This window comes from Panicum virgatum, chromosome 4K, assembly GCF_016808335.1.
Source record: "Panicum virgatum strain AP13 chromosome 4K, P.virgatum_v5, whole genome shotgun sequence".
NCBI classification, from domain to species: Eukaryota; Viridiplantae; Streptophyta; class Magnoliopsida; order Poales; family Poaceae; genus Panicum; species Panicum virgatum.
In genome coordinates this window covers 7181027-7208888 of record NC_053139.1, presented here as the reverse complement: position 1 = coordinate 7208888, position 27862 = coordinate 7181027, and the positions used below count along the sequence as shown (strand labels likewise).

Here is a 27862-nt window from a genome sequence, read left to right as displayed (position 1 = left end):
ACTACGTCGACTACATCTTGGTGACCGTTCGTGGGACTGCACTGCAAACTTCTTCCTGCACCGATTTAGTTCGACTACTTCGACTGAGGCCAACCGAGTAGATGTCTACTCCAGTTGGTAACAGCGCAGCCAATGCCTCCGGCAACGGCCCCGCTTTAGGGTACTCCCTGAAACTTTGGTTATTTATATTGTTTATGCTTATATGTGTGATAAGTATAAACATGTTCACATGTTTTATTTTACTCCTTAAAGTCATAGAAATATTGCTAATTTATACATTTAATTTTGGAATTAAAATATACCGAAAATTGCCTAGATTTCTAACAATCCAAAAACCTGATTATGTTAATAGGCTTTCGGTATCTAGCTTTGCTGCATCAATCAAACCATCACCTTTTGATGGTTCAAATTACAAACGTTGGCAAGAGCGGCTTATACTGTGGTTAACACTATCGAGAGTGATCCATGTGAAAGAGGGTAAGCCTGAACAATTCTCTCCAGAGGAAGGGAGTGCGTTCGATGAGGCTGATATCCTCTTTCGAGGCTTGATCATTAGTGTTCTCGGTGATAACCTGGTGGATTCTTATATCCGGCTGCCAACTGGCAAAGCTTTGTGGGATGCTCTTGAGGCTCAATATGGAGTATCTGACGCCGGGAGTGAGTTGTATATCATGGAGCAGTTCCTTGAGTACAGGATGGTCGAAGACCGTTCTGTAGTGGAACAGGCTCATGAAATACATACTCTGGCAAAAGATCTCAAAAATTGCAGCAAAGAGTCCCCATGTGTGTTACCCAATAAGTTTGTGGCTGGAGGTATAATCTCTAAGCTGCCACCTTCTTGGAGGGACTTTGCTACTTCTCTAAAACATAAGAGACAGGAGTTCACAATAGATGGACTCATAGGGACTCTTGATGTTGAGGAAAAGGCGAGAGCAAAGGACATACGTGGGAAAGGAGTTGTTGGTGCTTCAAGTGCCAATCTTGTTCAGAAGAACAACACCCATAAGAACAAGAAAAAGCCACCGCAGAACCAACCAAAGACTAAGAAGACAACCACTTTTAAGAAGAAGAAGAAGACGGGAGCTTGCTATGTGTGTGCCAGTACGGATCACTTTGCTGCAAAGTGTCCGAACCGCAAAGGCAACGACTCCGCCAACATGGTTATTAGCGAGCCTGGAGGAACTTCGGGGTACGGTAATTTATTACCTACTGTTCTTTCAGTCTTTGGTTCACCCGAGTGGTGGGTTGACACTGGTGCTAATATTCATGTTTGTGCTGATGCTTCTTTGTTCTCTTCTTACCAGACCGGCGGGACTTCCTCCTTGCTGATGGGGAACGGATCACATGCGCGTGTTCTTAGTGTTGGTACGGTAAATCTGAAGTTTACTTCGGGGAAGACCGTGCAGCTGAAGAACGTGCAGCATGTCCCCACCATCAAGAAGAATTTAGTCAGCGGCTCTCTACTGTGTAGAGATGGTTTCAAATTAGTCTTTGAGTCCAATAAATGTATCTTGTCTAAGTTTGGTACTTTTGTTGGAAAAGGTTATGAAAGCGGAGGTTTGTTCCGTCTTTCTTTGCCAGATGTTTGTAATAAAATTGCATACAATGTTATTAACGTTGATGAAACAAATGTTTGGCATTCGAGGCTTTGTCACGTTAATTTTGGTTGTATGATGCGCTTAGCTAATTTGAGCTTAATTCCAAAGTTCACTTTTGTCAAAAATTCTAAGTGTCATGTATGTGTTGAATCAAAACAAACTCGTAAGCCTCATAAGACCGCGGAGGCAAGGAGCTTGGCACCCTTAGAATTAATTCATTCCGATTTGTGCGAAATGAATGGAGTGCTGACAAAAGGTGGTAAAAAATATTTCATGACTTTGATTGATGATAGTACTAGATTTTGTTACATCTATTTGTTGAAGTCAAAAGATGAAGGTTTACACTACTTTAAAATCTATAAAGCTGAAGTAGAAAACCAACTTGAGAGAAAGATCAAAAGAGTTAGGTCAGATCGTGGTGGCGAGTATTTCTCAAATTTATTTACTTTATTCTGCGAGGAACATGGTATTATTCATGAGAGGACGCCTCCCTATTCACCTCAGTCAAATGGGGTTGCCGAAAGAAAGAACCGCACTCTAACGGATTTGGTTAACACCATGTTAGATACAGCGGGACTTTCCAAGGAATGGTGGGGTGAGGCTATATTGACTGCATGTCATGTCCTAAACCGTGTTCCTACAAAGAATAAAGAGATAACTCCTTTCGAGGAATGGGAGAAGAAAAGGCCAACACTGTCATACTTACGTACATGGGGTTGTTTGGCAAAAGTGAGTGTGCCAATAACCAAGAAACGTAAGCTTGGACCTAAAACTGTAGATTGTATCTTTCTAGGTTATGCTATTCACAGCGTTGGATATAGATTTTTAATAGTGAAATCTGGAGTACCTGACATGCATGTTGGTACTATAATGGAGTCCAGAGATGCTACATTTTTTGAAAACATTTTTCCCATGAGAGATGAAACAAGTTCATCTAGGCAAGAGTTCATCAAGGATGATGGCTCTGCTGAGCCGATAGAACACAATGAACATACACTTGTAGAAAATCCTGAGGAGGATAACAATGATGCTCCGAGAAAGAGCAAGAGACAAAGGACTGTAAAGTCTTTTGGTGATGATTTCATTGTATATCTCATAGATGATACACCCAGAACCATTGAAGAGGCATATTCATCTCCTGATGCTGACTATTGGAAGGAAGCAGTAAGGAGTGAGATGGATTCTATTATGTCTAATGGAACCTGGGAGGTCGTTGAACGTCCTTATGGATGTAAACCGGTTGGATGCAAGTGGGTGTTCAAGAAAAAGCTTAGGCCAGATGGTACTATTGAAAAGTACAAGGCTAGGCTTGTGGCCAAGGGTTATACACAAAAAGAAGGAGAAGATTTCTTTGACACTTATTCACCAGTTGCCCGATTGACCACAATTCGAGTGTTACTTTCCTTGGCAGCCTCTTATGGTCTTCTCGTTCATCAGATGGACGTTAAGACGGCTTTCCTCAATGGAGAGTTAGAAGAGGAGATCTATATGGATCAGCCGGATGGGTTTGTATCAAAAGGTCAAGAAGGAATGGTTTGTAAGTTGTTAAAATCTTTATATGGTCTCAAGCAAGCGCCTAAGCAGTGGCATGAAAAGTTTGATAGAACTTTGACCTCTGCCGGCTTTGTTGTGAACGAAGCTGACAGATGTGTGTACTATCGCTATGGTGGGGCTGAAGGAGTGATTTTGTGCTTGTATGTGGATGACATACTGATCTTTGGCACTAGTCTTAATGTGATTAAGGAAGTCAAAGAGTTTTTATCTCAAAATTTTGAGATGAAGGATCTGGGAGAAGCTGATGTTATCCTTAATATAAAGCTGGTAAAAGAGATCAATGGTGGGGTGATTCTTACACAGTCTCACTATGTGGAGAAGGTGTTAAGTCGCTTTGGTTATAGCGACTATAAACCTGTCTCAACACCATATGATGCCAGTTTAATTCTTAGAAAGAACAAAAGGATAATGCGAGATCAGCTGAGATATTCTCAGATCATTGGTTCATTAATGTATTTAGCGAGCGCTACAAGACCTGACATCTCGTTTGCTGTAAGCAAACTGAGCCGGTTTGTTTCAAACCCGGGAGATGATCATTGGAAGGGTCTTGAAAGAGTAATGCGCTATCTGAAGGGGACAATGAACTATGGAATTCACTACACCGGGTACCCAAGGGTACTAGAAGGGTATAGTGATTCAAATTGGATTTCTGATGCTGATGAGATAAAGGCCACAAGTGGATATGTGTTTACACTTGGTGGTGGAGCTGTTTCCTGGAAGTCTTGCAAGCAGACCATCTTAACGAGGTCAACTATGGAAGCAGAACTCACAGCATTAGATACCGCCACTGTTGAGGCTGAGTGGCTTCGTGAGCTCCTTATGGACTTGCCGATAGTTGAAAAACCGTTACCGGCAATCCTAATGAACTGTGACAATCAAACGGTAATTGTCAAGGTGAATAGTTCAAAGGATAACATGAAGTCATCTAGACATGTGAAAAGGCGGTTGAAATCTGTCAGAAAATTGAGAAACTCCGGAGTTATAGCCCTGGACTATGTTCAGACGGCTAAAAATCTGGCAGATCAGTTTACAAAGGGTCTTTCACGAAATGTGATAGACAATGCATCTATGGAATTGGGCTTGAGACCCACGTGAGTCATTCTATAGTGGAAACCTGTCCTATGTGATCGGAGATCCCGTGAATTAGGATGGTGAAACAAACTAAAGTCTGACTGTGAGAAGAGAACCTTTGTGAAAAGGGCTCATTCCGTGTATAAGGTGCATTTCTCTTCTAATCTGTATGGCAGGTTGGTCTATACCTTAATGTGTGCCAGGTGGTTTCTTTTAAACAAATGAGTTGTTTTCTTGAAACAAAGATGTTGTCCTACAGAACATCTGAAAGGAACACACCTATATGAGTTTGACCACTGGTCATGGTCTATGAGAATTGGGTATTCTCTAGAAACTCATGAAGGGCCTGGAGTATGACTTATAAGCTCCAAACCGCGGGGATGCTTTTGCAGCCTAGTACCAGTGTAGGGCTCTGGTCAAACTTGTCTGCACAAAACTGGCAATTCAAGGCATAGTCCATTGCACAGTTGTGAATAAGTGTAGCCTTTGTCCTAGATGGAAGTTCAACTTAACAGTCTCTGTCGAATACTTGTATATCAATGAGAGAATGAGGGTATTTCTAGTGTGGCTTGAATTTCTTGGTGGGGATTGTTGGAGTAATGGGCTTGGCCCATTTATTCTAAAGCATTAAAAGAATTTAAAGCCCACTATTAATGCTAGGGAATCAATGTTTAATTCCGTACCGGGAATTGAGGAGGCTCTCAACCGACTTAAAAGGTGGACTTCTTGTACACCACTTGTGAAGCCGGTAAGAGGAGGACGGTGAACCACACGCGCGCGCGCGCTCGCTCGCCTCGCCGAGCCGGGCCGGGCCGGGCCGGGCCGTGGCCGTGGCCGTGGCCGTGGCCGTGGCCGTGGCCGTGGCCGAGGCCGAGGCGCGGCGCGGCGCGGCGCGGCGCGGCGCGGCGCGGCGCGGTGCGATGTGATGGCTATTTTGCCGTTGACAGCAATTAATCGTGCGATTAAACGTGCAATTAAATCTGTAATTAATGGCCATAACCGCATCACCTAAATGACTCTGATGGTGTCCAGGTTCAACGATCCTGAGCACCTGAGTCACTATATAAGGAGTGACATTCCCCTCATCCATCCTGCACCAGAGCACTGAGACAACTCGGCTCCTCTCTTCTCCCTCTCCAGTTGCAACAACTGAGTTCCCCAACGCTAATTTCTGCGCGCACAGAATCAGCGTGAGCAGGCCTCCGAAACCTTGCTCGCCTTGAGATCCTGAAGCGTCCCCTCGTAAGAGAAGACTTAAATGTGATACAAAACACCAGTCCCAGGAGGCTGATGCCACATTTATTACATCAGATGGTTCAAAACCGTACAAACCTTGGAGGACACTCGATACAGATGATAATAATAATTAACCAGGCTACGACATAACACCAGACCGCGAACCACATAGGGTCTACTACGGGCTCAGAGTACAGCGACAGCGGAGGCATCTCAACAGGGCCGGTTCCACAGGCAAGGTTGGGTGTAGAACGATAACCCTACTCGGCGTCGTCTGGTACGAAGTCTGGGTCTTCTTCTGTAAAAAGTAAGAGTGGGGTGAGTACAAACGTACTCAGCAAGTCCAACCACACCCACGGAGGGGGTTATAACAGAATAATATGCATAGGTAAATCAAGGTTAAGGTTACGGTTTAATTTGCAGAAAAACGACATTTTATGCAGGGGTTTATTTTACGAAAAACCTTTTAGAAATCAGTTTTTGCAGTAACACAGAGTTCAGGTTTTAAAACTGCTACCGGACTCCCCGTCCGTCGTAGCACACGGCACAACTGCCGGAACCAATTCCAAAACAACTCACACCAGCCCATCCCAAAGAAACACTAGTTATGTGACCACACCATAACTCGCCCAATACCGTGGGCACGGACTATTCGAATAGATTCTTAACTCTGCAGAGGTGTGCAACTTTACCCACAAGTAGGATACCACAACTCGAACACCGTCGTATTGGTGTAGATCCCAACATAGCCATTACCCACCATAGCTAAGCCTGACTAGCCATCACGGGACGCACCAAGGGGTCATTGACCGTTCACTTAGGTATAACCGGGCATAAGTCACTCGGGGCTTATCCCTTTTCCTTAGTCACCCGTTGCTCTCAGCTCTCCTGATGGCTATCACACCAACTAGTGGGATTTATGCTACGCCGTTGCCCATTCAACGGTCGAGTGGTTTGCACGATAGTGGAGTTAGGTGAGATGACACACCAACTCGGTCCTTAGACACGACAAGATGGATATCTCCCTTCTTTGCCCTGCCACACAGGCATAAGCACACCAATCGGCAATTCACACAGAAATGCCGTCCATCCCGTCCATACTCATCTTTCGAAAATCCACATTTTATTCCCTTCCCACACGCACACATTTTCTTTATCAAATAAATTATATTATGAGTAGAGTCCTAAGCGTTCTAATATCGATTAATGTCCAAGCAAAATCAGACATTAATCTAGGTGGTCAAGGAATAGTCGTCACAAATCAAGGGGTGGCTATCCAACCGTGTTTTCATGCAAGTAAAACATATGCAACTTTATAAAACAGGCCATTGGGTCGTGTTTATAAAAACTAGGACAGAAACATGCATCAAAGGATGGGATTGAACTTGCCGTCTTCAAAGCCTTCTGGGATGTCCTGTCCTTCGGGCTCGGGGTCGTGGAACGGGTCCTCGTTCACTTGCTCACAGTACTGCTCGCTGACGGGCTCTCCTTCGTTCACTCCGTGGTCTACAGCGTACACAAACAAGCACACAATCAATACACAAAAAATAAGGGTCTATCGTTGAGCTCGATTCGGGAACACATAAGATATAGGGTATGGAGTGATATTTTTGGGTGTGGTTCTAATGGCATGGTCAAAACTATATTAAGAGAGACGTGGTAAAGTTTTGGGTCGATCGGAGTTGTTTTGGCGCATGAAATGATAAGCCGATCGAGTTAAAGGATTAAATCCGGAGCTTTAGGATTAATCGGTGATTACTTTATAAATGAGAAGGGCTTAGTTAGAGATGTTAGTGCTACTCTAAAAATGAGCTCGACAGAGACCAGGGTCACTGAAAATGATGGTATAATAGTTGTGTGGAATTTAGAAGAGAGAATCAATGGAATCGGAGTTGAATTGAAAAAAATACGTGGGACATATGGCTGGCTGTTTTAATAATTCCGAAAATGATTAATCCTAAATGGGGGAGGGGTTCACGTGCACGTGCTAGGCTTTAATTGGGTTGGGCTAATGGCTCATAAGCCTGGCTGCTGATTTGGGCTTGGCGATTGGTACTGGGCTGGTGGAGGGGTTCTTTAGACAAAAGAAAGGAAGGAGGGGGCTTTGGGGAAAATCCCCTTTCTTCTTCCTCGCGTCGACAGAACAGGGGACAGGAGAAGGCCGACGGGAGGGGGTTGGGCGCCGGTGCTCCGAGGCGAGATGGCAGCCGGGAAGTGAGGCAAAAGGGAGAGGGAGCCGAGGGGAGTCTATCCCCCTACTCACCTCGGGTGGAGGCGGCGTGAGGTGGCCTGGCCACGGCAGCGGCCCGAGCTCGGCGACGGCTCTGGTGGCTACGGTGCTGCAGATCTTGGGAAGGGGAGGTGGTGGCCGGAATGTCTTGGTGGTGGTGGAGAGCAGACCGGGGCGCCTTTTATAGACGAGGAGAGGCGGTGGAGGAGGGGAGGACGTGGTGGCCGGCCGGTGCTCTGCGCATGGGTAGTAATGGCGGCTGGGACCGGCGCGGCGCCGAGGAGAGGGTGGTGTGCAGCGGCTGCGAGGACGGGGTGTGCAGAGGGCGTTGGCGCGTAGCGAGGAAGGCGCGGCCAGGGGAGGTCGATGCGGCGGCTGCGCGAGCTCTGCTCGCAGCGTGCGCGAGAGCCAAGGCGGCGGCGCTGTGCCGAGCGGCGCGGCGAGCCGCTGGCGGGATGGGACGCGTCGGGCAGGGGCGCGTGCGCGGCGTGGGGCTCAGGGAGCAGTGCGCTTGCGCGGCCGGCGGTGACAGTGGGCACTGTGCGGGCGTCAACGACGGGCGGGGGGTGCGAACGGCGAGGTGATGCGACGCCTCGGGCAGGCGGCGACTGTCGCAGGCGGCGCTGTGCCGAGGTCACCGGTGCTGTGCGCCCAGAGCGGCGGCGCGTGCGCGCGGGTCGCGGCTCGGCGTGTCGAGGCCGCGTGCGTGTTGCAGGGGTGCATTGCCTGGCGTGCTTTAGTTGTTTGCTTGCCTGCGTGCTGGGTGCGTGTGCGTGGGTCAAGCATGTGGGTGTTGCACAGTTGGTCTCAACAGGAAGAAGAAGGACTAGCAAGAAGGAAGCTAGTTGGCGTGATCATGGATTAGAGAAGAAAATAATTAGGTGATACTTAGGCCAAGGAAGATTTAGAGGCTTGATCAGAAAAGGGGTTTAGGAATGACTTGAGCTCAACAATAAGAAATTTTTTTGAAAGAAATGTTTTGTCACGTGATTTAATTCGGTAAATTTTTGGGATGTTTCAAACCTACCCCACTTAAAATGAATCTCGTCCTCGAGATTCGGCTGGCTCCTAAACAGGTGGGGAAATTCTTTTTTCAGAGCGTCTTCACGTTCCCACGTCGCTTCTTCTACTCCATGTCTGCTCCACTGGACCCTGCAAATCCGTACTTCGGAGTTTCTGGTCCTCCTGATGACAGTGTCTAGAATCTTAACCGGTACCTCCTGGTATCGCAGGTCTGGCTGCAGATCTATCGTTTCAACTGGCACATGTTCTGCTTCGGGTACCCTCAAACACCTTCTTAATTGTGAGATGTGGAACACCGGGTGTATATCCGACATTTCTTCAGGTAGCTCTAGGCGGTATGCAACTGCTCCAATTTTCTTCAGAACTCGGTACGGTCCAATGTACCGGGGGGCCAATTTCCCTCGTACCTGGAATCTTCGGGTTCCTCGAATGGGTGATACCTTGAGATACGCGAAATCTCCTGGGTTGAAACTTATTTCCCGTCTTTTCTTGTCCGCATAGCTCTTTTGTCGGGACTGGGCTGCTTTTAGCTTTTCTCGAATCTCGGCGACTCTTTCCTCTGCTTCCTTTATGAGTGCGGGGCCGACTAGGGCACGTTCTCCAACTTCTGACCACATCAGAGGGGTTCTGCATTTTCTTCCGTAGAGAGCTTCAAACGGTGACATGCCCAAGCTTGCTTGGTACCCGTTGTTGTATGAGAACTCGGCATAGGGTAAGCTTTGTTCCCAATCTTTGCCATAAGTGAGGACACACGCTCTCAGCATATCCTCCATGATCTGATTCACCCTTTCTGTCTGACCATCTGTCTGTGGGTGATAAGCGGAGCTAAAGTCTAGCTTGGTGCCCATAGCTTTATGCAAACTTTTCCAAAATCTAGAGGTGAACTGGGTCCCTCTATCGGAAACAATTCGACTGGGCACACCATGCAACTTCACTATATTTTCCACGTAAAGCTTGGCTAGCTTCTCTCCGCCATAGTTGGTCCGTACGGGTATGAAGTGAGCTGATTTAGTAAGGCGATCCACTATTACCCATATGGAGTCATGTCCTTTCTGGGTTCTGGGCAAGCCCACTACAAAATCCATTCCTACTTCATCCCATTTCCAAACCGGAATGGGTAGGGGTTGCAACAATCCTGCCGGCTTCTGGTGTTCAGTTTTGATTCTCTAGCAAGTATCGCAATGGGCGACGAATCGTGCAATATCTGCCTTCATCCCATTCCACCAATATTTCTGTTTTAAGTCCATATACATTTTGGTGGATCCTGGGTGGATGGAGTAGGCTGAGTTGTGGGCTTCATCCATGATTATCTGCCTGAAATCTCCTTTCTGGGGCACACAAATTCTGTCTTTATACCACAACGTTCCCTTATTATCAACTCGAAAGTCTGGGGCCTTATTTTCTCCGGTTTGCCTCCGGATTTCCATCAGTCCCTTGTCCGATTTTTGGGCTTTCCTGATTCTTTCTTCTAGAGTGGATTGAACGTTCAGCACTTGGCTGGAACCTCGAGGGACAATGTGCACATTTAATCGTGCCATTTCCTCTCGTAAATGGGCATCCTTGGGCCCGTAGGATTTCCGACTTAGGGCATCGGCTACTACATTGGCTTTACCTGGGTGATAATGAATTTCCAAATTATAATCTTTGACTAATTCCAGCCATCTTCTCTGCCTCAGGTTTAGGTCTGGTTGGGTGAAGATATACTTCAGACTTTTATGATCGGTAAAGATTTCGCACTTATTTCCAATCAAATAATGCCTCCAGATCTTAAGTGCGTGCACTACGGCTGCAAGCTCCAAATCGTGGGTCGGGTAGTTTTGCTCATGGGTCCTGAGCTGACGGGAAGCATATGCAACGACTTTCCCGTCTTGCATTAGTACACAACCCAATCCTTGTCGGGACGCATCACAATAGATGACAAAGTCCCGATGAATATCCGGCAGGGTTAGCACTGGGGCTGTCGTCAATCTTCGCTTCAACTCCTGGAAGCTCCTTTCGCACGATTCCGTCCAGGTGAATTTCTTCTCCTTCTTGAGCAGCTCCGTCATGGGCCGGGCTATCTTAGAAAATCCCTCAATGAATCTCCGATAATACCCAGCTAATCCGAGAAAACTCCTGATCTCACTGACATTGGTTGGTTGCTGCCAGTTGGATACTGCTTCGACCTTCTCGGGGTCTACCGCCACTCCTTCTGCGGTCAAAATATGACCAAGGAAGGCTACTTTCTCCAGCCAGAACTCACACTTGCTGAATTTGGCGTATAGTCTATGCACTCTTAGCTTTTCCAAAACTACCCTCAGGTGCTGCTCGTGCTCCTGAATACTCTTCGAGTAAATAAGTATGTCGTCGATGAAGACTACGACAAACTTATCTAACTCGTCCATAAAAACCTTATTCATGAGGTTCATGAAATAAGCAGGTGCATTTGTTAGTCCAAAAGACATCACTGTGAACTCAAATTGTCCGTATCGGGTGACAAAGGCTGTCTTCGGGATGTCGCTTTCCCTAATCTTGAGCTGAAAATATCCGGACCTTAGGTCAATCTTGGAAAAGTACTTGGCTCCTTTTAATTGATCGAAAAGATCATCGATCCTGGGAAGGGGGGTACTTATTTTTGATAGTGACTTCGTTTAGTGCCCGGTAGTCTACACACAACCTCATACTTCCGTCCTTCTTCTTGACGAATAGAACCGGGGCTCCCCAAGGAGACGAACTTGGCCTGATGAAGCCAATTCGTTGTAGTTCCTCTAATTGTTTCTTTAATTCTGCCAACTCAGAGGCTGCCATCCTATAGGGTCTTTTGGCTATGGGGGCGGTTCCAGGAACAAGATCAATGATAAATTCTATGTCCCTATCTGGTGGCATACCGGGAAGTTCTTCGGGAAAGACATCGGGGTATTCATTCACTACTGGGACTTCTTCCAAGGACTTGGCTTCCATGCTGAATACCATCGGGTTTGCTCCACATTCCCGGGTATGACAGGTCACTCGGACTCCCTCCGGGTTTGTTAGATGGACTACTTTGTCCGTACAACCTATGAGGCCATTGTGTTTGCTTAGCCAGTCCATTCCGAGGATCACATCTATCCCTTCTGACTTAAGTACTACTAGGTCTGCTAAAAACTCTACCCCACTTAAATTGATCCTTACCCGTAGACAACCCAGTTGACACCTGATGTCTCCTCCGGGCGTCCGGGTTAATAGGGGTGTTTTTAGTAGTACTGTAGGTATTTTATGTTTCTCCACAAAACTCGAGGATATGAATGAGTGTGATGCTCCAGAATCAAACAGTACTGTTGCAAGAGTTGAGCTGACTAGGTACTCACCGAGTACTACGCCCTGGGCTCCTTGAGCTTCCTGTGCGTCGATGTGGTTGACGCGGGCTCGTCCAAAAGACTGCTGGGGTTGCCTCTGCTGGTTGTTGTTGTTGTTGCTGTTGCCACGGAGGGGCACTCGGTTGGCACCGGTCAGAACTGGCTTGGGTCCGTTCACTGTGTTGGAGAAAGCTGAAGTAGCTGGCTTGTTCTTGGCATAAGGGCAGTCGGCGATGAAATGCCCTGTCTCTCGGCAGTTGAAACAGGCCCTCACATTGCTGTTGTTGTTGGTGACCTGGCTCGCATTATTCTGTGAGGCCCTCATGGTGTTCTGGCTTCTGGGCTGTGTGTTAGGGGTCCGTGGTCCTGTCACTTGAGACTGAGTTTTGTACTGCATTGGGGCTTGGGACCTTGGCGCGTTGTAGCTGAGACTTCTGGTTTTCTGGAAACGATCCTGCTGGCGAGACTTACTCTCCAGAAACTTGCGCTTGTTCTCTTTCCTTTCATCAATCTTAGCCCTCTCGGTGAGGATTGCCTTGTTCATCAAGGTGTTGAAATCAGGGTAGATCTGAGGAGTGAGCAGGGTCCTGAGTTCTGGATTTAGTCCCTTCTTGAACATGTCCTGCTTCTTCTCGTCGTCGTTCACTTCATCTGGCGCATATCGAGACAGCTCCATAAACTGGTGAGTATATTCTTCCACCGACATACTCCCCTGCTGAAGTGCGCGGAATTCATCCGCCTTGCGCTTCATGGTGGCCGAGGGGATGTGATATCAGCGGAATTCCCTTACGAATTCATTCCAGGTGATGGTGGAAGCATCTCGGGCAGCAGCGCAGTAATTCTCCCACCAGGCTAAGGCAGTCCCGGTGAGTTGATGTGCAGCCAGAAGAACTTTATCTCGATCCTGGCACCCAAATGGCTCGAGCTTCCTCTGGATCACGCGGAGCCAGTCATCTGCATCCAAGGGGTTGCTGGATCCGGCAAAAGTGGGTGGCTTGGCCCTCAGAAAAGCTGTCAGCTTGTCATTAAAGGTCTGCTCTCGTGGCTGCCTGTTCACTAGAGCATTGGCCAGTGTCTCCAGTATGAGAGTCTGGTTATGGATTACTTGTGCCAGGTCCACGAAAGGTGGTGGTGGTGGTGGTGGCAGCTGTGCACCATGATTTTCTCCTCTGCCCTGACTCACTTCTTGTTCTTCCTGAGGATGGTTTTGCCCGTCAGGGTGTACTCCTGCATCAGCGGCTACAGGGTCCCTGACTCGGGAGGCCCTTGTGATGCTCCGGGAAACCATCTGCAGAACGAGTGGATTGGGACTAAGATTAGGTGATGTTTAAGTTGGTTAAGTCGTATTTTTGAAAAGGCAGTATCTATTTACTGCCGGCAAGCACACAATCAACAAGCAATCATCACAAACAACAAGCACAAGCAACTTTATTACAGCAAGGGTGGTACAACAAGGGGCAAGGCCAAACGCGTACTACACGACCGGGTACACAACTACAAAAGAAAAGGGGCACTGATCTTCTTCGGACCACACGGCTTCATCCCTTGACGGTCGCTAGCACTTTAGGCTGATTCATCGGCTTGAGTGGGTTCCTCCCTCGGAAAGGAACTCACGACCTCCGGGGAAATGAGTGGTCCCGGTTCGCCATCCTCTAGACCTCCGTTTTCCCGGGGTTGCGTTGTGGCTTCTCTTGCGGCGGCGGCCGTAGACCTTCCAGGATTCTCGGGTGGGGCTAGTGGGTTTCCAACGAGTGGTCCCCATCCTAAGACGGGCGTTCCGAGCAGAACATGGTCTTCCCCTATTGCCGGGACTGGGGTTCCACTACTAGTCCATTCTTGCATACGCCGGTCTCGGGCTTGTCTGAGGCTCTCCTGAGCAACTGCTTCACTGCTGACCGCTGCTGCGGCCCTTGCCTCGGCTTGGACTGCTCGGATCTGCTGCAATCTTAGCGCGAGCTCTGCTTGCTCGGCTCGATGGGTCTGTTCCCTCAGCAAGTTGGCTTGCTCGTCAAAGAGCTGATCCAAGGAGGCTAGGTAGGTAGCTACTTGGTACAGGAGGACTTCTTCATGGCGGCGCCGTTCCAGGCTTCTCATTCGAGCTTCCCAAACTGGTGTCCTGATGGCTGGTGGGAAAAACCTCATTGGTGTGGGGGTGAGGTGTCCTTCGAAAATCCGGCACAGATAACGAAGTGCTTTCCTGACGGCTAGGGGATAGGTGTCCTGGTGCCTAAACCCTGTAGCAGTCACTCGCCATGACAGGATGTCGGGGTAGCGGTCACTTCTGGCGACGACTAGGATCACCCGGCAACGGAGAGTGCCATGATGCTCGTACTCTCTGCTGTAGTACCTTGGGCGTTCCGTGACGCCAAGGCTCTCCAGGGCGTTGATCAAGAGGCTGGGGAAGCCAGGTGCAGCTTGGCAGTCGCCCTGGGTCCATCCTTCCTCAGCCATCTGAAAACAAAGATAGGATGAAAACTTGCACAAATATTTGAGGTACACAAAGGGGTAGATGATTTTTATTTATGGCAACATGGTGGAGTACAACTTCATGGGTACATGATTATTATTAGAGCAAAGGTTCTAGCTTGGAGACGACTCTTATCATGGGGATTCTTCCTCAATCCTAAGGGAGCGCTTCTTTAGGGGAAGATACTGATCCATCAGGTTATCCTCGGTCTGAGTACCTTTGTCCCAATGGGTTTCTTCAGGTTCTTCTTCTTCAGTTTGAGTACCAACATCCCAATGGGTTTCCATGGGCTCTTCGTCTTCTTCTATCCATCCTCCTATTCCCCAGCGAGCCTCGTACCTCCGCATCAGAGCTTGGAGAGCGGCTAGCGAGTCCTCGGCGCGTGTGGCCCTTGCCCGCTGTTCTTCCAGTTCTTCCTCTTTCTCATCCATCTGGACTTGGAGGGCGGCTAGGGAATACTCGGCATGTATGGTCCTCGACCGTTGTTCTTCCAGCTCCTGGGTTGCCTTTTCTGCTCTGTGGACTTGCTGCTTCAGTTGTGCTGCTTGCTCGCGATAGAGCTCATCCAGGCCGGTGAGATAGATGGATAGGTGAGAGACCGTGTCTTCTAGGTCTTCTTCTTCTCTTCCAAGTCCTCTCATCCTAGCAATCCATGTGCGTCCCCTTCCTTCAGTCGGCGGGAAAAATCCCATAGGAGTCTGCTGGAGGTGATGCCTGTAGATCACTCGGAGCCGTCGCAGGGCCTTACGGGCGGCTTTCCGATAGGTATCCGGGAAACGGAATCCAGTGGTGGAGATGAACCAAGGGTCCACATCTGGGTAGCGGGTGCTTCTTGCTATGAAGATCATCAGGTCACACCGAAGAGTGCCCTTGGAGTCGTACTCCCGGTAAAGAAACTCTGGCGGATCCACAACTCTAATGCATTCCAGGCTGAGTATCAACAACTTAGGAAGGCCGGGCTCTGCGAAACAGATTCCGCCGATCCATCCATCGTCAGCCATCTGGAACAGGGCAAGAACCAAGGGTAAGTGTTTGTGTGAGGAAAGGATTAAGGATAGAAAAGTCCTGAGGTGATTGGTCCAGAAAACGGGTTTCGCTCCTAGGGTCACGTCCTACGGCCAATCTACGGCTCTGATACCACCTGAAGCGTCCCCCCATAAGAGAAGACTTAAATGTGATACAAAACACCAGTCCCAGGAGGCTGATGCCACATTTATTACATCAGATGGTTCAAAACCGTACAAACCTTGGAGGACACTCGATACAGATGATAATAATAATTAACCAGGCTACGACATAACACCAGACCGCGAACCACATAGGGTCTACTACGGGCTCAGAGTACAGCGACAGCGGAGGCATCTCAACAGGGCCGGTTCCACAGGCAAGGTTGGGTGTAGAACGATAACCCTACTCGGCGTCGTCTGGTACGAAGTCCGGGTCTTCTTCTGTAAAAAGTAAGAGTGGGGTGAGTACAAACGTACTCAGCAAGTCCAACCACACCCACGGAGGGGGTTATAACAGAATAATATGCATAGGTAAATCAAGGTTAAGGTTACGGTTTAATTTGCAGAAAAACGACATTTTATGCAGGGGTTTATTTTACGAAAAACCTTTTAGAAATCAGTTTTTGCAGTAACACAGAGTTCAGGTTTTAAAACTGCTACCGGACTCCCCGTCCGTCGTAGCACACGGCACAACTGCCGGAACCAATTCCAAAACAACTCACACCAGCCCATCCCAAAGAAACACTAGTTATGTGACCACACCATAACTCGCCCAATACCGTGGGCACGGACTATTCGAATAGATTCTTAACTCTGCAGAGGTGTGCAACTTTACCCACAAGTAGGATACCACAACTCGAACACCGTCGTGTTGGTGTAGATCCCAACATAGCCATTACCCACCATAGCTAAGCCTGACTAGCCATCACGGGACGCACCAAGGGGTCATTGACCGTTCACTTAGGTATAACCGGGCATAAGTCACTCGGGGCTTATCCCTTTTCCTTAGTCACCCGTTGCTCTCAGCTCTCCTGATGGCTATCACACCAACTAGTGGGATTTATGCTACGCCGTTGCCCATTCAACGGTCGAGTGGTTTGCACGATAGTGGAGTTAGGTGAGATGACACACCAACTCGGTCCTTAGACACGACAAGATGGATATCTCCCTTCTTTGCCCTGCCACACAGGCATAAGCACACCAATCGGCAATTCACACAGAAATGCCGTCCATCCCGTCCATACTCATCTTTCGAAAATCCACATTTTATTCCCTTCCCACACGCACACATTTTCTTTATCAAATAAATTATATTATGAGTAGAGTCCTAAGCGTTCTAATATCGATTAATGTCCAAGCAAAATCAGACATTAATCTAGGTGGTCAAGGAATAGTCGTCACAAATCAAGGGGTGGCTATCCAACCGTGTTTTCATGCAAGTAAAACATATGCAACTTTATAAAACAGGCCATTGGGTCGTGTTTATAAAAACTAGGACAGAAACATGCATCAAAGGATGGGATTGAACTTGCCGTCTTCAAAGCCTTCTGGGATGTCCTGTCCTTCGGGCTCGGGGTCGTGGAACGGGTCCTCGTTCACTTGCTCACAGTACTGCTCGCTGACGGGCTCTCCTTCGTTCACTCCGTGGTCTACAGCGTACACAAACAAGCACACAATCAATACACAAAAAATAAGGGTCTATCGTTGAGCTCGATTCGGGAACACATAAGATATAGGGTATGGAGTGATATTTTTGGGTGTGGTTCTAATGGCATGGTCAAAACTATATTAAGAGAGACGTGGTAAAGTTTTGGGTCGATCGGAGTTGTTTTGGCGCATGAAATGATAAGCCGATCGAGTTAAAGGATTAAATCCGGAGCTTTAGGATTAATCGGTGATTACTTTATAAATGAGAAGGGCTTAGTTAGAGATGTTAGTGCTACTCTAAAAATGAGCTCGACAGAGACCAGGGTCACTGAAAATGATGGTATAATAGTTGTGTGGAATTTAGAAGAGAGAATCAATGGAATCGGAGTTGAATTGAAAAAAATACGTGGGACATATGGCTGGCTGTTTTAATAATTCCGAAAATGATTAATCCTAAATGGGGGAGGGGTTCACGTGCACGTGCTAGGCTTTAATTGGGTTGGGCTAATGGCTCATAAGCCTGGCTGCTGATTTGGGCTTGGCGATTGGTATTGGGCTGGTGGAGGGGTTCTTTAGACAAAAGAAAGGAAGGAGGGGGCTTTGGGGAAAATCCCCTTTCTTCTTCCTCGCGTCGACAGAACAGGGGACAGGAGAAGGCCGACGGGAGGGGGTTGGGCGCCGGTGCTCCGAGGCGAGATGGCAGCCGGGAAGTGAGGCAAAAGGGAGAGGGAGCCGAGGGGAGTCTATCCCCCTACTCACCTCGGGTGGAGGCGGCGTGAGGTGGCCTGGCCACGGCAGCGGCCCGAGCTCGGCGACGGCTCTGGTGGCTACGGTGCTGCAGAGCTTGGGAAGGGGAGGTGGTGGCCGGAATGTCTTGGTGGTGGTGGAGAGCAGACCGGGGCGCCTTTTATAGACGAGGAGAGGCGGTGGAGGAGGGGAGGACGTGGTGGCCGGCCGGTGCTCTGCGCATGGGTAGTAATGGCGGCTGGGACCGGCGCGGCGCCGAGGAGAGGGTGGTGTGCAGCGGCTGCGAGGACGGGGTGTGCAGAGGGCGTTGGCGCGTAGCGAGGAAGGCGCGGCCAGGGGAGGTCGATGCGGCGGCTGCGCGAGCTCTGCTCGCAGCGTGCGCGAGAGCCAAGGCGGCGGCGCTGTGCCGAGCGGCGCGGCGAGCCGCTGGCGGGATGGGACGCGTCGGGCAGGGGCGCGTGCGCGGCGTGGGGCTCAGGGAGCAGTGCGCTTGCGCGGCCGGCGGTGACAGCGGGCACTGTGCGGGCGTCAACGACGGGCGGGGGGTGCGAACGGCGAGGTGATGCGACGCCTCGGGCAGGCGGCGACTGTCGCAGGCGGCGCTGTGCCGAGGTCACCGGTGCTGTGCGCCCAGAGCGGCGGCGCGTGCGCGCGGGTCGCGGCTCGGCGTGTCGAGGCCGCGTGCGTGTTGCAGGGGTGCATTGCCTGGCGTGCTTTAGTTGTTTGCTTGCCTGCGTGCTGGGTGCGTGTGCGTGGGTCAAGCATGTGGGTGTTGCACAGTTGGTCTCAACAGGAAGAAGAAGGACTAGCAAGAAGGAAGCTAGTTGGCGTGATCATGGATTAGAGAAGAAAATAATTAGGTGATACTTAGGCCAAGGAAGATTTAGAGGCTTGATCAGAAAAGGGGTTTAGGAATGACTTGAGCTCAACAATAAGAAATTTTTTTGAAAGAAATGTTTTGTCACGTGATTTAATTCGGTAAATTTTTGGGATGTTTCAGATCCTGCACGGGATAGGCGGGCAATCAGGTTTTTGGGTAACGCTTTAGCGTGACTGCTCAAAAATACTAAGGCTTTGCCCGATTGTACGACTACTTCCTGGTGGACGAGCCGAACGACTACGTCGACTACATTCTGGTGGCCGAACGACTACGTCAACTACATCTTGGTGACCGTTCGTGGGACTGCACTGCGAACTTCTTCCTGCACCGAATTATTTCGACTACTTCGATTGAGGCCAACCGAGTAGATGTCTACTCCAGTTGGTAACAGCGCAGCCAATGCCTCCGGCAACGGCCCCGCTTTAGGGTACTCCCTGAAAATTTGGTTATTTATATTGTTTATGCTTATATGTGTGATAAGTATAAACATGTTCACATGTTTTATTTTACTCCTTAAAGTCATAGAAATATTGCTAATTTATATATTTAATTTTGGAATTAAAATATACCGAAAATTGCCTAGATTTCTAACATAGAGAAGAGACGAGATAGAGATAGAAATAGAGAGGGGGGCGCGGCTCAGAGGCAATGACTTGAACTCAAACTCGATCTAGTCAGTCGTCCTCCGGCTCGTCCCCAACCTCGCCTCCCTCCTGCTCAAAAAAAAAAAACCTCGCCTCCCTGTTCTTCCGATACCCCAATTCCCCTTTCCTCCCATCCCCATCCCTGCTACCCCTGCTGCTACCACGCCGCCCCACGGCCGACGCGGACCGGCAAGGCCGGAGCCCGCCCGCTCCTCCTCGCCGCCCATTCTCGCCGGCTGGCCCCCGCCCGCCGGGCCGCCCGTCCTCGGCACCTCCCCGGTCGCCGCCGCCGCCGCCCGCGACCCGCCCTCGGCTCCTCGCCCGCCTCGACCTCCGTCCTCGAAGCCTCGACCCCTCGCCGCGCCGCCGGCCGTCGTCCGTCCACGCTCTCCTTCCCCGGGTTCGGGTTCGAGGTAAAGGCCTACGAGAAACCGACGCTCTCCTCCCCCGGCTTGGGGCTCGGCAGCTAGAGCTGCAGATCTGCTAGGATGGTTGGGGTTTATGCGAAGGTCGTAGATCCGCTAGAATGGTTAGGGTTTATGCGGACTGCACTTGTGATGCGCTGGAGTGAATGGGGGCTATGCATTCTGCAGCGTGAGGCTCGAGCCATTTTGCAGCACCCTTTTGTTTCCGGCATCCATTTCAAGCTTGCAAGGCTCCACCTTTTCCATTTCTTACGATATGACTGTAGCTTATCCATTGCTTGTTAGGGTAGGGGTCGATTATCAAGCTAGGGTTTGTGGTCAGATAATCTGCTATGCTGTGACCATATTCTGTACTATTTTTACAGTTCATATTACAGTAATTTTCCTGTGTGCATATTTCCATGATGTAAGATCCCTCTAGATTTATTCCTTTAAATTTCACCGTGCACTTGGTTGAACACCTGCCTTCTGCCATTTTAGGTTATGATTGGTATAGGTAACATGCTATTTTTACAATTATAAATATGGGGAAATGTTTTTTATTGGCCTGTCAAGTGTAAACAAGTGGCTGGGTTCATTTTTTACCATAAATGATATGGTCAATTTAGATTTTCAGAACCTTATCCTGAAATTAATGGATCATAAAGTTGTATTTGAATTATATTGAGCACCTTGCCTCATAACAAACTTGTTGCTACTTGTTCTACATGTGATTTTCTGAAATTTCTTGTCTCTAAATAAAAAGTTGAGTAACAGGTGTGTCCTGTCCTGATCCAGATTTTTCTTGCAGTGAATTGCATAAAAGGCATTGAGCTCCTTCCATTTGTATCTGGGTTATTCTTGAGGCATTAATTTGCATTCTGGAGGAAAAATGAGCGGTGCTCCAAAGAGGTTGCATGAGGAGAGTAGCCACTCTACACCTACAAAACGGCCTTTGGATGACAGCAGCTTGTATTCGAGTCCTGGGAAAACTATTCAGTCGAGCAGCAATGATTTCCATGGTTCTTTTGAACACGATGGTAGTAGATTCCTCAAAATTCCACGTCTTGAGCCCCGTGATGATAAGAGGCCACCCCTGGCCCATCGGATGCCTGGTAGCTCCACCAACTTTGTTGACCACCCCATCTCATCTGACAGCAGATTAGAATCAAAGCAAAATAAAGATGCAAGGGATACTAAGGCGGATGATCGTGAGACGAAAGCTGATGCACGTGATGTCTATAGTGATCCTAGAATTGAATTTCAGGCTAACAAAGTTGAGAGTGATGTAAAGGTAGACAATAGAGCAGATGAAAGTGAAATAAGAGCTGACAGGAGGGGTCATGCTGATTACAAAGGTGATACCAAATTTGACAAGGATAGTCATCCTACTGTTCCTTCAAACTTAGGCTGGAAGGACAGCAAGGAACATAGGGGTAAAAGGTATTTTGAACAGCCGTCTGATAATGTGGATTGGCGTTTGTCTCGTCCTGGTTTGCAAGGCACTGATGAAACACCCAAAGGTCCAACTTCCGTGGAAGAACGTAATTCAAAAGATGCACATGAACCTGCAGGTGACAACAAAACTGAATCAAAAAGTGAAGATAAGTTCAGAGACAAGGACAGAAAAAAGAAGGATGAGAAACATAGGGACTTTGGTGCAAGAGAAAGTGATAAAAATGATCGTAGAACCGGTATACAGCTTGGAGGTAGTGGTGTTGAGCGAAGAGAAATGCAAAGGGAAGATAGGGATGCTGAAAAATGGGACAGGGAAAGAAAAGATTCCTTGAGAGACAAGGAAGTTAACGATAGGGAGAAGGATTCTGCTAAGAAAGACTCATCTGTAGTAACTGAAAAGGATAACACAATACTGGAAAAAGCTTCATCTGATGGAGCTATTAAGAGTGCCGAGCATGAGAATACAACAACAGAATCTAAGATGATTAAGGATGATGCATGGAAAGCTCATGATAGGGATCCTAAGGACAAGAAAAGAGAGAAGGATGTGGATACAGGAGACAGGCACGAGCAAAGAAGCAAATATAATGACAAAGAATCAGATGATAATGGCACTGAAGGAGATATAGAGAAAGATAAGGATGTTTTCGGAAGTGTCCAACGCAGGAGGATGGTGCGACCGAGGGGAGGTAGTCAATCATCTCAGCGTGAACCTCGATTTCGATCCCGAATGCGTGATGGCGAAGGGTAAGCTTTATGCTGCATGTAGCTATATTTTTTGAAGTTTTTTTTTTTCTGAAAGCACAATAATGGAAATGGAGGTTTCATGACTTTTAACCTTTTCTGGAAATTCAGACTTCCATGAGAACTAGATATGAGCATGCTGTTCTATTGTTTTGAGATTATTAATAAGTGATGACTAGACTATCAATAAATCTTATTTTCTTTGTTTTGTTGTGCAGGGCTCAAGGTTAGTCAAATATTGCCATTCTTGGCTGAATCAATGAATATGGTGCTTCAAGTTGGAGCTGGAGTAATCAAAAGATTTGTGTCTATATATTCATTTTACATTTCCTTCTGAGAAGACTTTACAACTCAAACTTGCACTCCAATATTGGAAGTTCCTTTTATTTTTTTGTTGGAAACAATACATTTTACAGTGCATGCATGTTTTAGTGTGCCTTTTTCCATCTTCTGGTTTAACCGAGCTTGTGTGGAGAAAATGGGTAATGTTATGGAAACAATGCGTGCATCAGAAGTAGGAATGTTATTCGTATTAGGAGGGTTATCGTAGTTTTAGGAAGGTTATTAGTAATAGGAGGGCTATCCTAGTTTTAGGAAGGTTATTAGTATTAGGAGGGCTATGCTAGTTTTAGGAAGGTAGTAGGAGGACTATGCTAGTTTTATGAAGGTTATTAGCATTAGGAAATTTATTCTTAGGGGGTCAAGTCGGATGTGATATATTAGCTGGTGCATGGCGCCTAAACATTACAAAGGCAGGCCATGGATCCGACAGAGAGGAAGGAATCTTGGTGGCTGAGCATCTTGTCAACAGGGGAAACCTGAAGATTTGAGGTCGATCAGCCTCCATCTCACCTTTCACCCGGTTCTGTGATATTTGGTATCAGTCACCATTGTCCATTCGTGAAAAATATTATCGCCATTTCTCATCACCTGCTTGCTCCGCTCCACTAGCCATTGTGTGCTTGTTGCCATTGCCCAGAAACCCTCAAATTGCAACCACAACCACCATCCCTACCCTGAAAAACCGGTTGATGCCTCTGCTAGCAACCAAAATTTTGCTGCCACTCAATTTGCTCCCGCCCTCATCCCTTCTCTCTGTTGTCCTAACTCTATTGTACATGTTGCTCTTCTGCTCTGCTTCTTCAGCTTTGCACCTCAATTACTTGCATCAGTCCTCAAATTTTTGCCACCCCTACCCTCCAATCCCTGTTTCTGCCACCCAAATTGATCCCCTTGGTCCTTCATAGCCAGTTTTCTCCACAATTGCACCCTGTTATTGTTTCTCCATCTACCCTCCTCTGTTATTGCTGCTCCACCCGCCTCCCCTGTAGCTGTGCTTGATGCATCCAATTTATTGCCATAAAAAACCACTGTCCCACTAAAATCAGCTGCGAAAATCATCCCCTCCTTTCTCCAAACTCCACTGCCAATCCCCAATCCCCCAACAGCTAACTTTCAGCACTAGGATAGCCTTGGGCTCCCCCAAGGATAACTTTCCTAGTACTAAATACTAACCTTCTTAGCACTAATAGCCTTCCTCACACTGATGCATGCATGTTTCCCATAGCAGGTACATTGTAGAAATGATGAGCACCATGTCACAAAGTTCACAAAATGATTTATGGGTGGCTCTGAAACATAGGTTTTGTTTTGTTATCTAAGTCTCCTCTTGATTGCAGGTAAGCCTGAGGTGCCTGCCATTGTTTATAAAGCTGGAGAGTGCATGCAGGAGCTGCTGAAATCATGGAAAGAGTTTGAAGCAACTCAGGATTCTAAAAATGCTGAAAGTCTACAAAATGGCCCTACTCTTGAAATTCGGATACCTGCAGAATTTGTTACTTCTACTAATCGTCAAGTGAGTATACGTACTTGGCTGACAATCTCTGTTTTAGTCACTTTGGCTATCTCCATGATCCATCTTGATACTGAAGTCTGAAGCTCTGTCAGCGACTCTGTTATATGTATCGTTGTAGCTTCCTTCTGTTTTCAATTCACTTGATTATTCTGAACTGTGGATGTGGTTACTATTTGTCTTACAGCTCACCTATGCATACCAGCATGTTTCCATTTGTCTTAACTTTCCTAAATTTTTATTGACCATGCTTGCAATACTCATTTAGCTCCTTTATTCATTTGCTGAAATCTCTTGTATGCAGGTAAAGGGTGCTCAGCTTTGGGGAACAGATATATACACAAATGATTCAGATCTCGTGGCTGGTAAATTCCTGCCTAATTTCCAAACTTTAGTTCGGGGAGTTTTTTATCTTCTAATGTGTATTTGTTTTAGTTCTAATGCATACTGGTTACTGCTCGCCTACATCCTCCCCTCCACCATCTGCCATCCAAGAACTCCGTGCAACTGTTCGAGTTCTGCCACCACAAGAGAGTAAGTTTCCATTCATTTCCATACCGTTCTGTCAGACTTTGTATAGACAGATGATTGAACAAGGACTCATAAAACTTGGTGTTTATCCCAGGTTATACTTCAACATTGAGGAACAATGTACGTTCACGTGCTTGGGGTGCTGGGATTGGTTGTAGCTTTCGCATAGAACGCTGCTGCATTGTTAAGGTATCAAGGGGTGCGGGCAATATATAACTTTTCCGTGCCTCCTTTGCTTGGACTTGTGGTTAACTTTTGAACCTTTTTTCTGATCACTGTTTCATACAATGTTTGCTTAGCTTCTTTTACTTGCTTTGCAGAAAGGTGGTGGTACCATTGATCTTGAGCCACGCCTTAGCCACACGTCAGCTGTGGAACCTACACTTGCTCCAGTTGCTGTTGAGCGTACAATGACGACAAGAGCTGCAGCTTCTGTAATTTTCTTCTCAATCTTGTTTTCCCTTCACAACTTCATCTCTAATTGATAAATATTTGTTTTAGTTTGCATTCTATTTCTCTTGAACAAATTTGCATTATATTTCATAACCCGCAACCTTTTCTCTATTCTAAACCAAGACTTTTCCAACACGATTGATGCAGAATGCATTGCGTCAACAAAGATTTGTTCGTGAAGTGACAATACAGTACAATCTCTGCAATGAGCCATGGTACATTCCTGAGGTCTTTAATTCGTACTAGTTCACCAAGATTTTTGTCCTGTACTGGTCTTGGCGTGTTGCCATCTCTATAGCATGTTTTTAATCTTCTCTTGCTAAAATATACTCCCTAGAAGCTCTCTTATAGTTCTCTTTTTTAGTTTTAGGCTACTCCTTTTGGCCTTTTTGTATGTTCTGACACTTTTCTTCATTCAGGTTAAAATATAGTATAAGCATTGTGGCAGACAAGGGATTGAAAAAATCTCTTTATACTTCTGCCAGACTGAAGAAAGGGGAAGTTATATATTTGGAAACACACTTTAATAGGTATGAGCTTTTCCGACTATTTTTTGTAGTTCTAATGATTCATTCTTTGCTTCTTTGGACTTTGTTTGCTATCCAAGTCGCCCTTTCCTTTCATGGAACTCACTGTTCTTTTAATTTTGTTACAAGTTTCCACAGGTATGAGCTCTGCTTTAGTGGAGAGAAGCCTCGTAGTATTGGATCGAATTCCAATGCATCTGATGCAGAACCGGAGAAACACCAGAACAGTAGTCACCATTCACAAAATGGGGACAGAGTCTCTGTGGACCATGAACTCAGGGATGTGTTCCGATGGTCTCGTTGTAAGAAGGCCATGCCTGAAAGTGCCATGCGTTCCATCGGTATCCCGCTACCACCAGATCAACTTGAGGTATTTCTGCTTTGTTTGTGAGACTTCAAACCATTTTTGCTGGCAGAGACAATAACATTGCCATCTGTTTCCTCGGTGACGTTGCAGGTGTTGCAGGATAACCTAGAATGGGAGGACGTGCAGTGGTCACAGACTGGTGTTTGGGTAGCTGGGAAGGAGTATCCCCTCGCCCGGGTGCACTTCCTCTCAGCTAACTAATAGTAATAGCAGATTGATGTTGCAGCCAACAAAGGATTGTTTCTTCTGGACAAGGCAGGAGCTTACAAGCATTCTGGTTTTCTTCTACCGTACAGTGTATGATGCACCATGCCATTTGTATAAAGAAAGCTCAACTGTTGTAGGCTGTTGGTGGGTATTCTACTAGTCTTCACATTAACCATATTTGGTAGGGTTGTGTTCGCCTGCCCGTGTCTCAAAGATGTATTGTTGGTTTTAGGTCCTGATTAAATAATTGGTGGTTTGTAACTTAAAATTGTTATTGGATGTTATCAAGATAGCAAACCATGAATCTAATTGAGTATATTGCTATACTTTTCTGTGAGTATATGTTTTAAGGTTCGAACTGTATGTGCTGCCAGCGATGGGTTCCCCGTTTCCAGTGATGCGATTACATTGGGGATGAAATGTCCGATTCCAACAGATCTGCAGGAACCCTAGAAAGAGCAGTGACACGACAAAGTGTCTGATCTTTCTTATGGTTTTGTATGTTTGATTCTCAAAGTGTCTGATCTTTCTTATGGTTTTGTATGATTCTTCCTGCACCTGCAGAAATAACAACAGTTAATATATTTGCAAAAGAAACAACAGTTGATAAAAGTCAAAATTGCCACGTCCAGCGTGGGTGAGCTTCTCTATAGCACTGCAGAGGTATTTTCTGTCACTGTCTGGTGGTAATGGATTAAGATTCTAGTGATCTCTTTACAATCTAAAATGATCTTTATATATTTTTAACTATAATATAAATTTGGCTCTTTTTGGATCCCGCTCTTATATTATTTAGGTTAAATTTTAAAGCTCCTTACCATCTCTAGCGTGGGTTTCACATTAGAACTGCTTCTAGTGAGAGACGTGGGGCAGCACATAAGGGTACTACCGTACGGGGGAGACGGAAGTAGTTCATGTGCAGGTGTGAGAGAGAGAGAGAGAGAGAGAGAGAGAGAGAGAGAGAGATTTGTGTAACTGGGCACATGTATGGTGTGAGCATCCTAGCCTTCTCAGGTGGAATAAGAACGTAAGGCCGCCTCCAACGGCCAACGATATTACTGGGCTAAGCTGATGTGACGGGGAGAGAAATCATAAAAAAATTTATTTCGCCACTAGCTTGTGGTGTGGCTACTGAAAAGTTGAGAGCAGCGTGGGAACAGAGAAACGCATACAATTGATTTTTTCTTTTTTTTTCTTCTTTTGTTTCTCAAGTACAGATCAGCTGGCGATTTCGTCAGTGCCGTTGGAGACAGCTTAACCGTGCGTGGTTCAGCTTCCGCAGCAATAGATGAGGGCAAAGGAAAAGGATGCAGAATTGCAGATTCAACGGAGAACAGCAAAAGTGCACGACGCCAGAGAGCAGCTGGTGGAAGGCGCGTGTCTCTACTTTAAAATACCAAATGTTCCAGGTGGCAACTGTTTTTACCCATGGTAAAATACCAAATGTAGCAGTAAGATTTCGTTTCCTCGCCCAGTGCAAATTGCTAATCGGAGATGTATGGAAGTGTACTACCGTGCCCGACGGAGAAGGACGGAGCTCCAGCCCGCTAGTGCAACTGCTGTTGTAAACAAAAGACTTGTCTGTATTTGTCAGAGAGCCCGATCGTGCTAGCTCCGACTTTACTCGGGCACCCTGTCGGGGCCTCGGGGGGACGTGCCGCGCCGCTTCTGCGCCTTCGAGTGAGTCCCTCCCTCCTACTCCCTCCCCGGCCGCGCGCGCGGGCGACGCCGCACGACCAGGTCACACAGGCCAGAGGGCTACGTGCGCCGCCGCGGCCGCGCTCACGCCAACCGGGCCGTCCCCTCGCGGCATTTATCGCCTGCGCACACGACTTCACGTGTTCGCTGGCCCGTTACCCCCCGTCCACGCACAGTAATCGCCCGGAGCCAGAGACGGGAAG

The 27862-nt window shown here is 47.4% G+C and overlaps 1 protein-coding gene across 3 annotated transcripts; it reads left to right on the top strand.

Moving 5' to 3' along the window:
• The first annotated feature begins 19426 nt into the window (after nucleotides 1-19426).
• On the top strand, nucleotides 19427-26298 carry LOC120702892 (NKAP family protein UM04995-like). Of its 3 annotated transcripts, none has more exons than XM_039986864.1 (12): nucleotides 19427-19831; nucleotides 20634-22027; nucleotides 22243-22250; nucleotides 23704-23879; nucleotides 24181-24241; nucleotides 24312-24410; nucleotides 24502-24596; nucleotides 24728-24841; nucleotides 25008-25075; nucleotides 25280-25390; nucleotides 25526-25757; nucleotides 25845-26298. In XM_039986864.1, exons 2-12 carry the CDS (start codon nucleotides 20715-20717, stop codon nucleotides 25953-25955), a joined length of 2388 nt encoding a protein of 795 aa, XP_039842798.1. In that variant the 5' UTR covers nucleotides 19427-19831; nucleotides 20634-20714; the 3' UTR covers nucleotides 25956-26298. The 3 variants fall into 3 exon arrangements, with proteins under 3 accessions (XP_039842798.1, XP_039842796.1, XP_039842797.1); XM_039986862.1 differs by having other exon boundaries at nucleotides 25517-25757; XM_039986863.1 differs by having other exon boundaries at nucleotides 19695-19831; nucleotides 20621-22027; nucleotides 25517-25757.
• Nucleotides 26299-27862: the final 1564 nt, after the last annotated feature.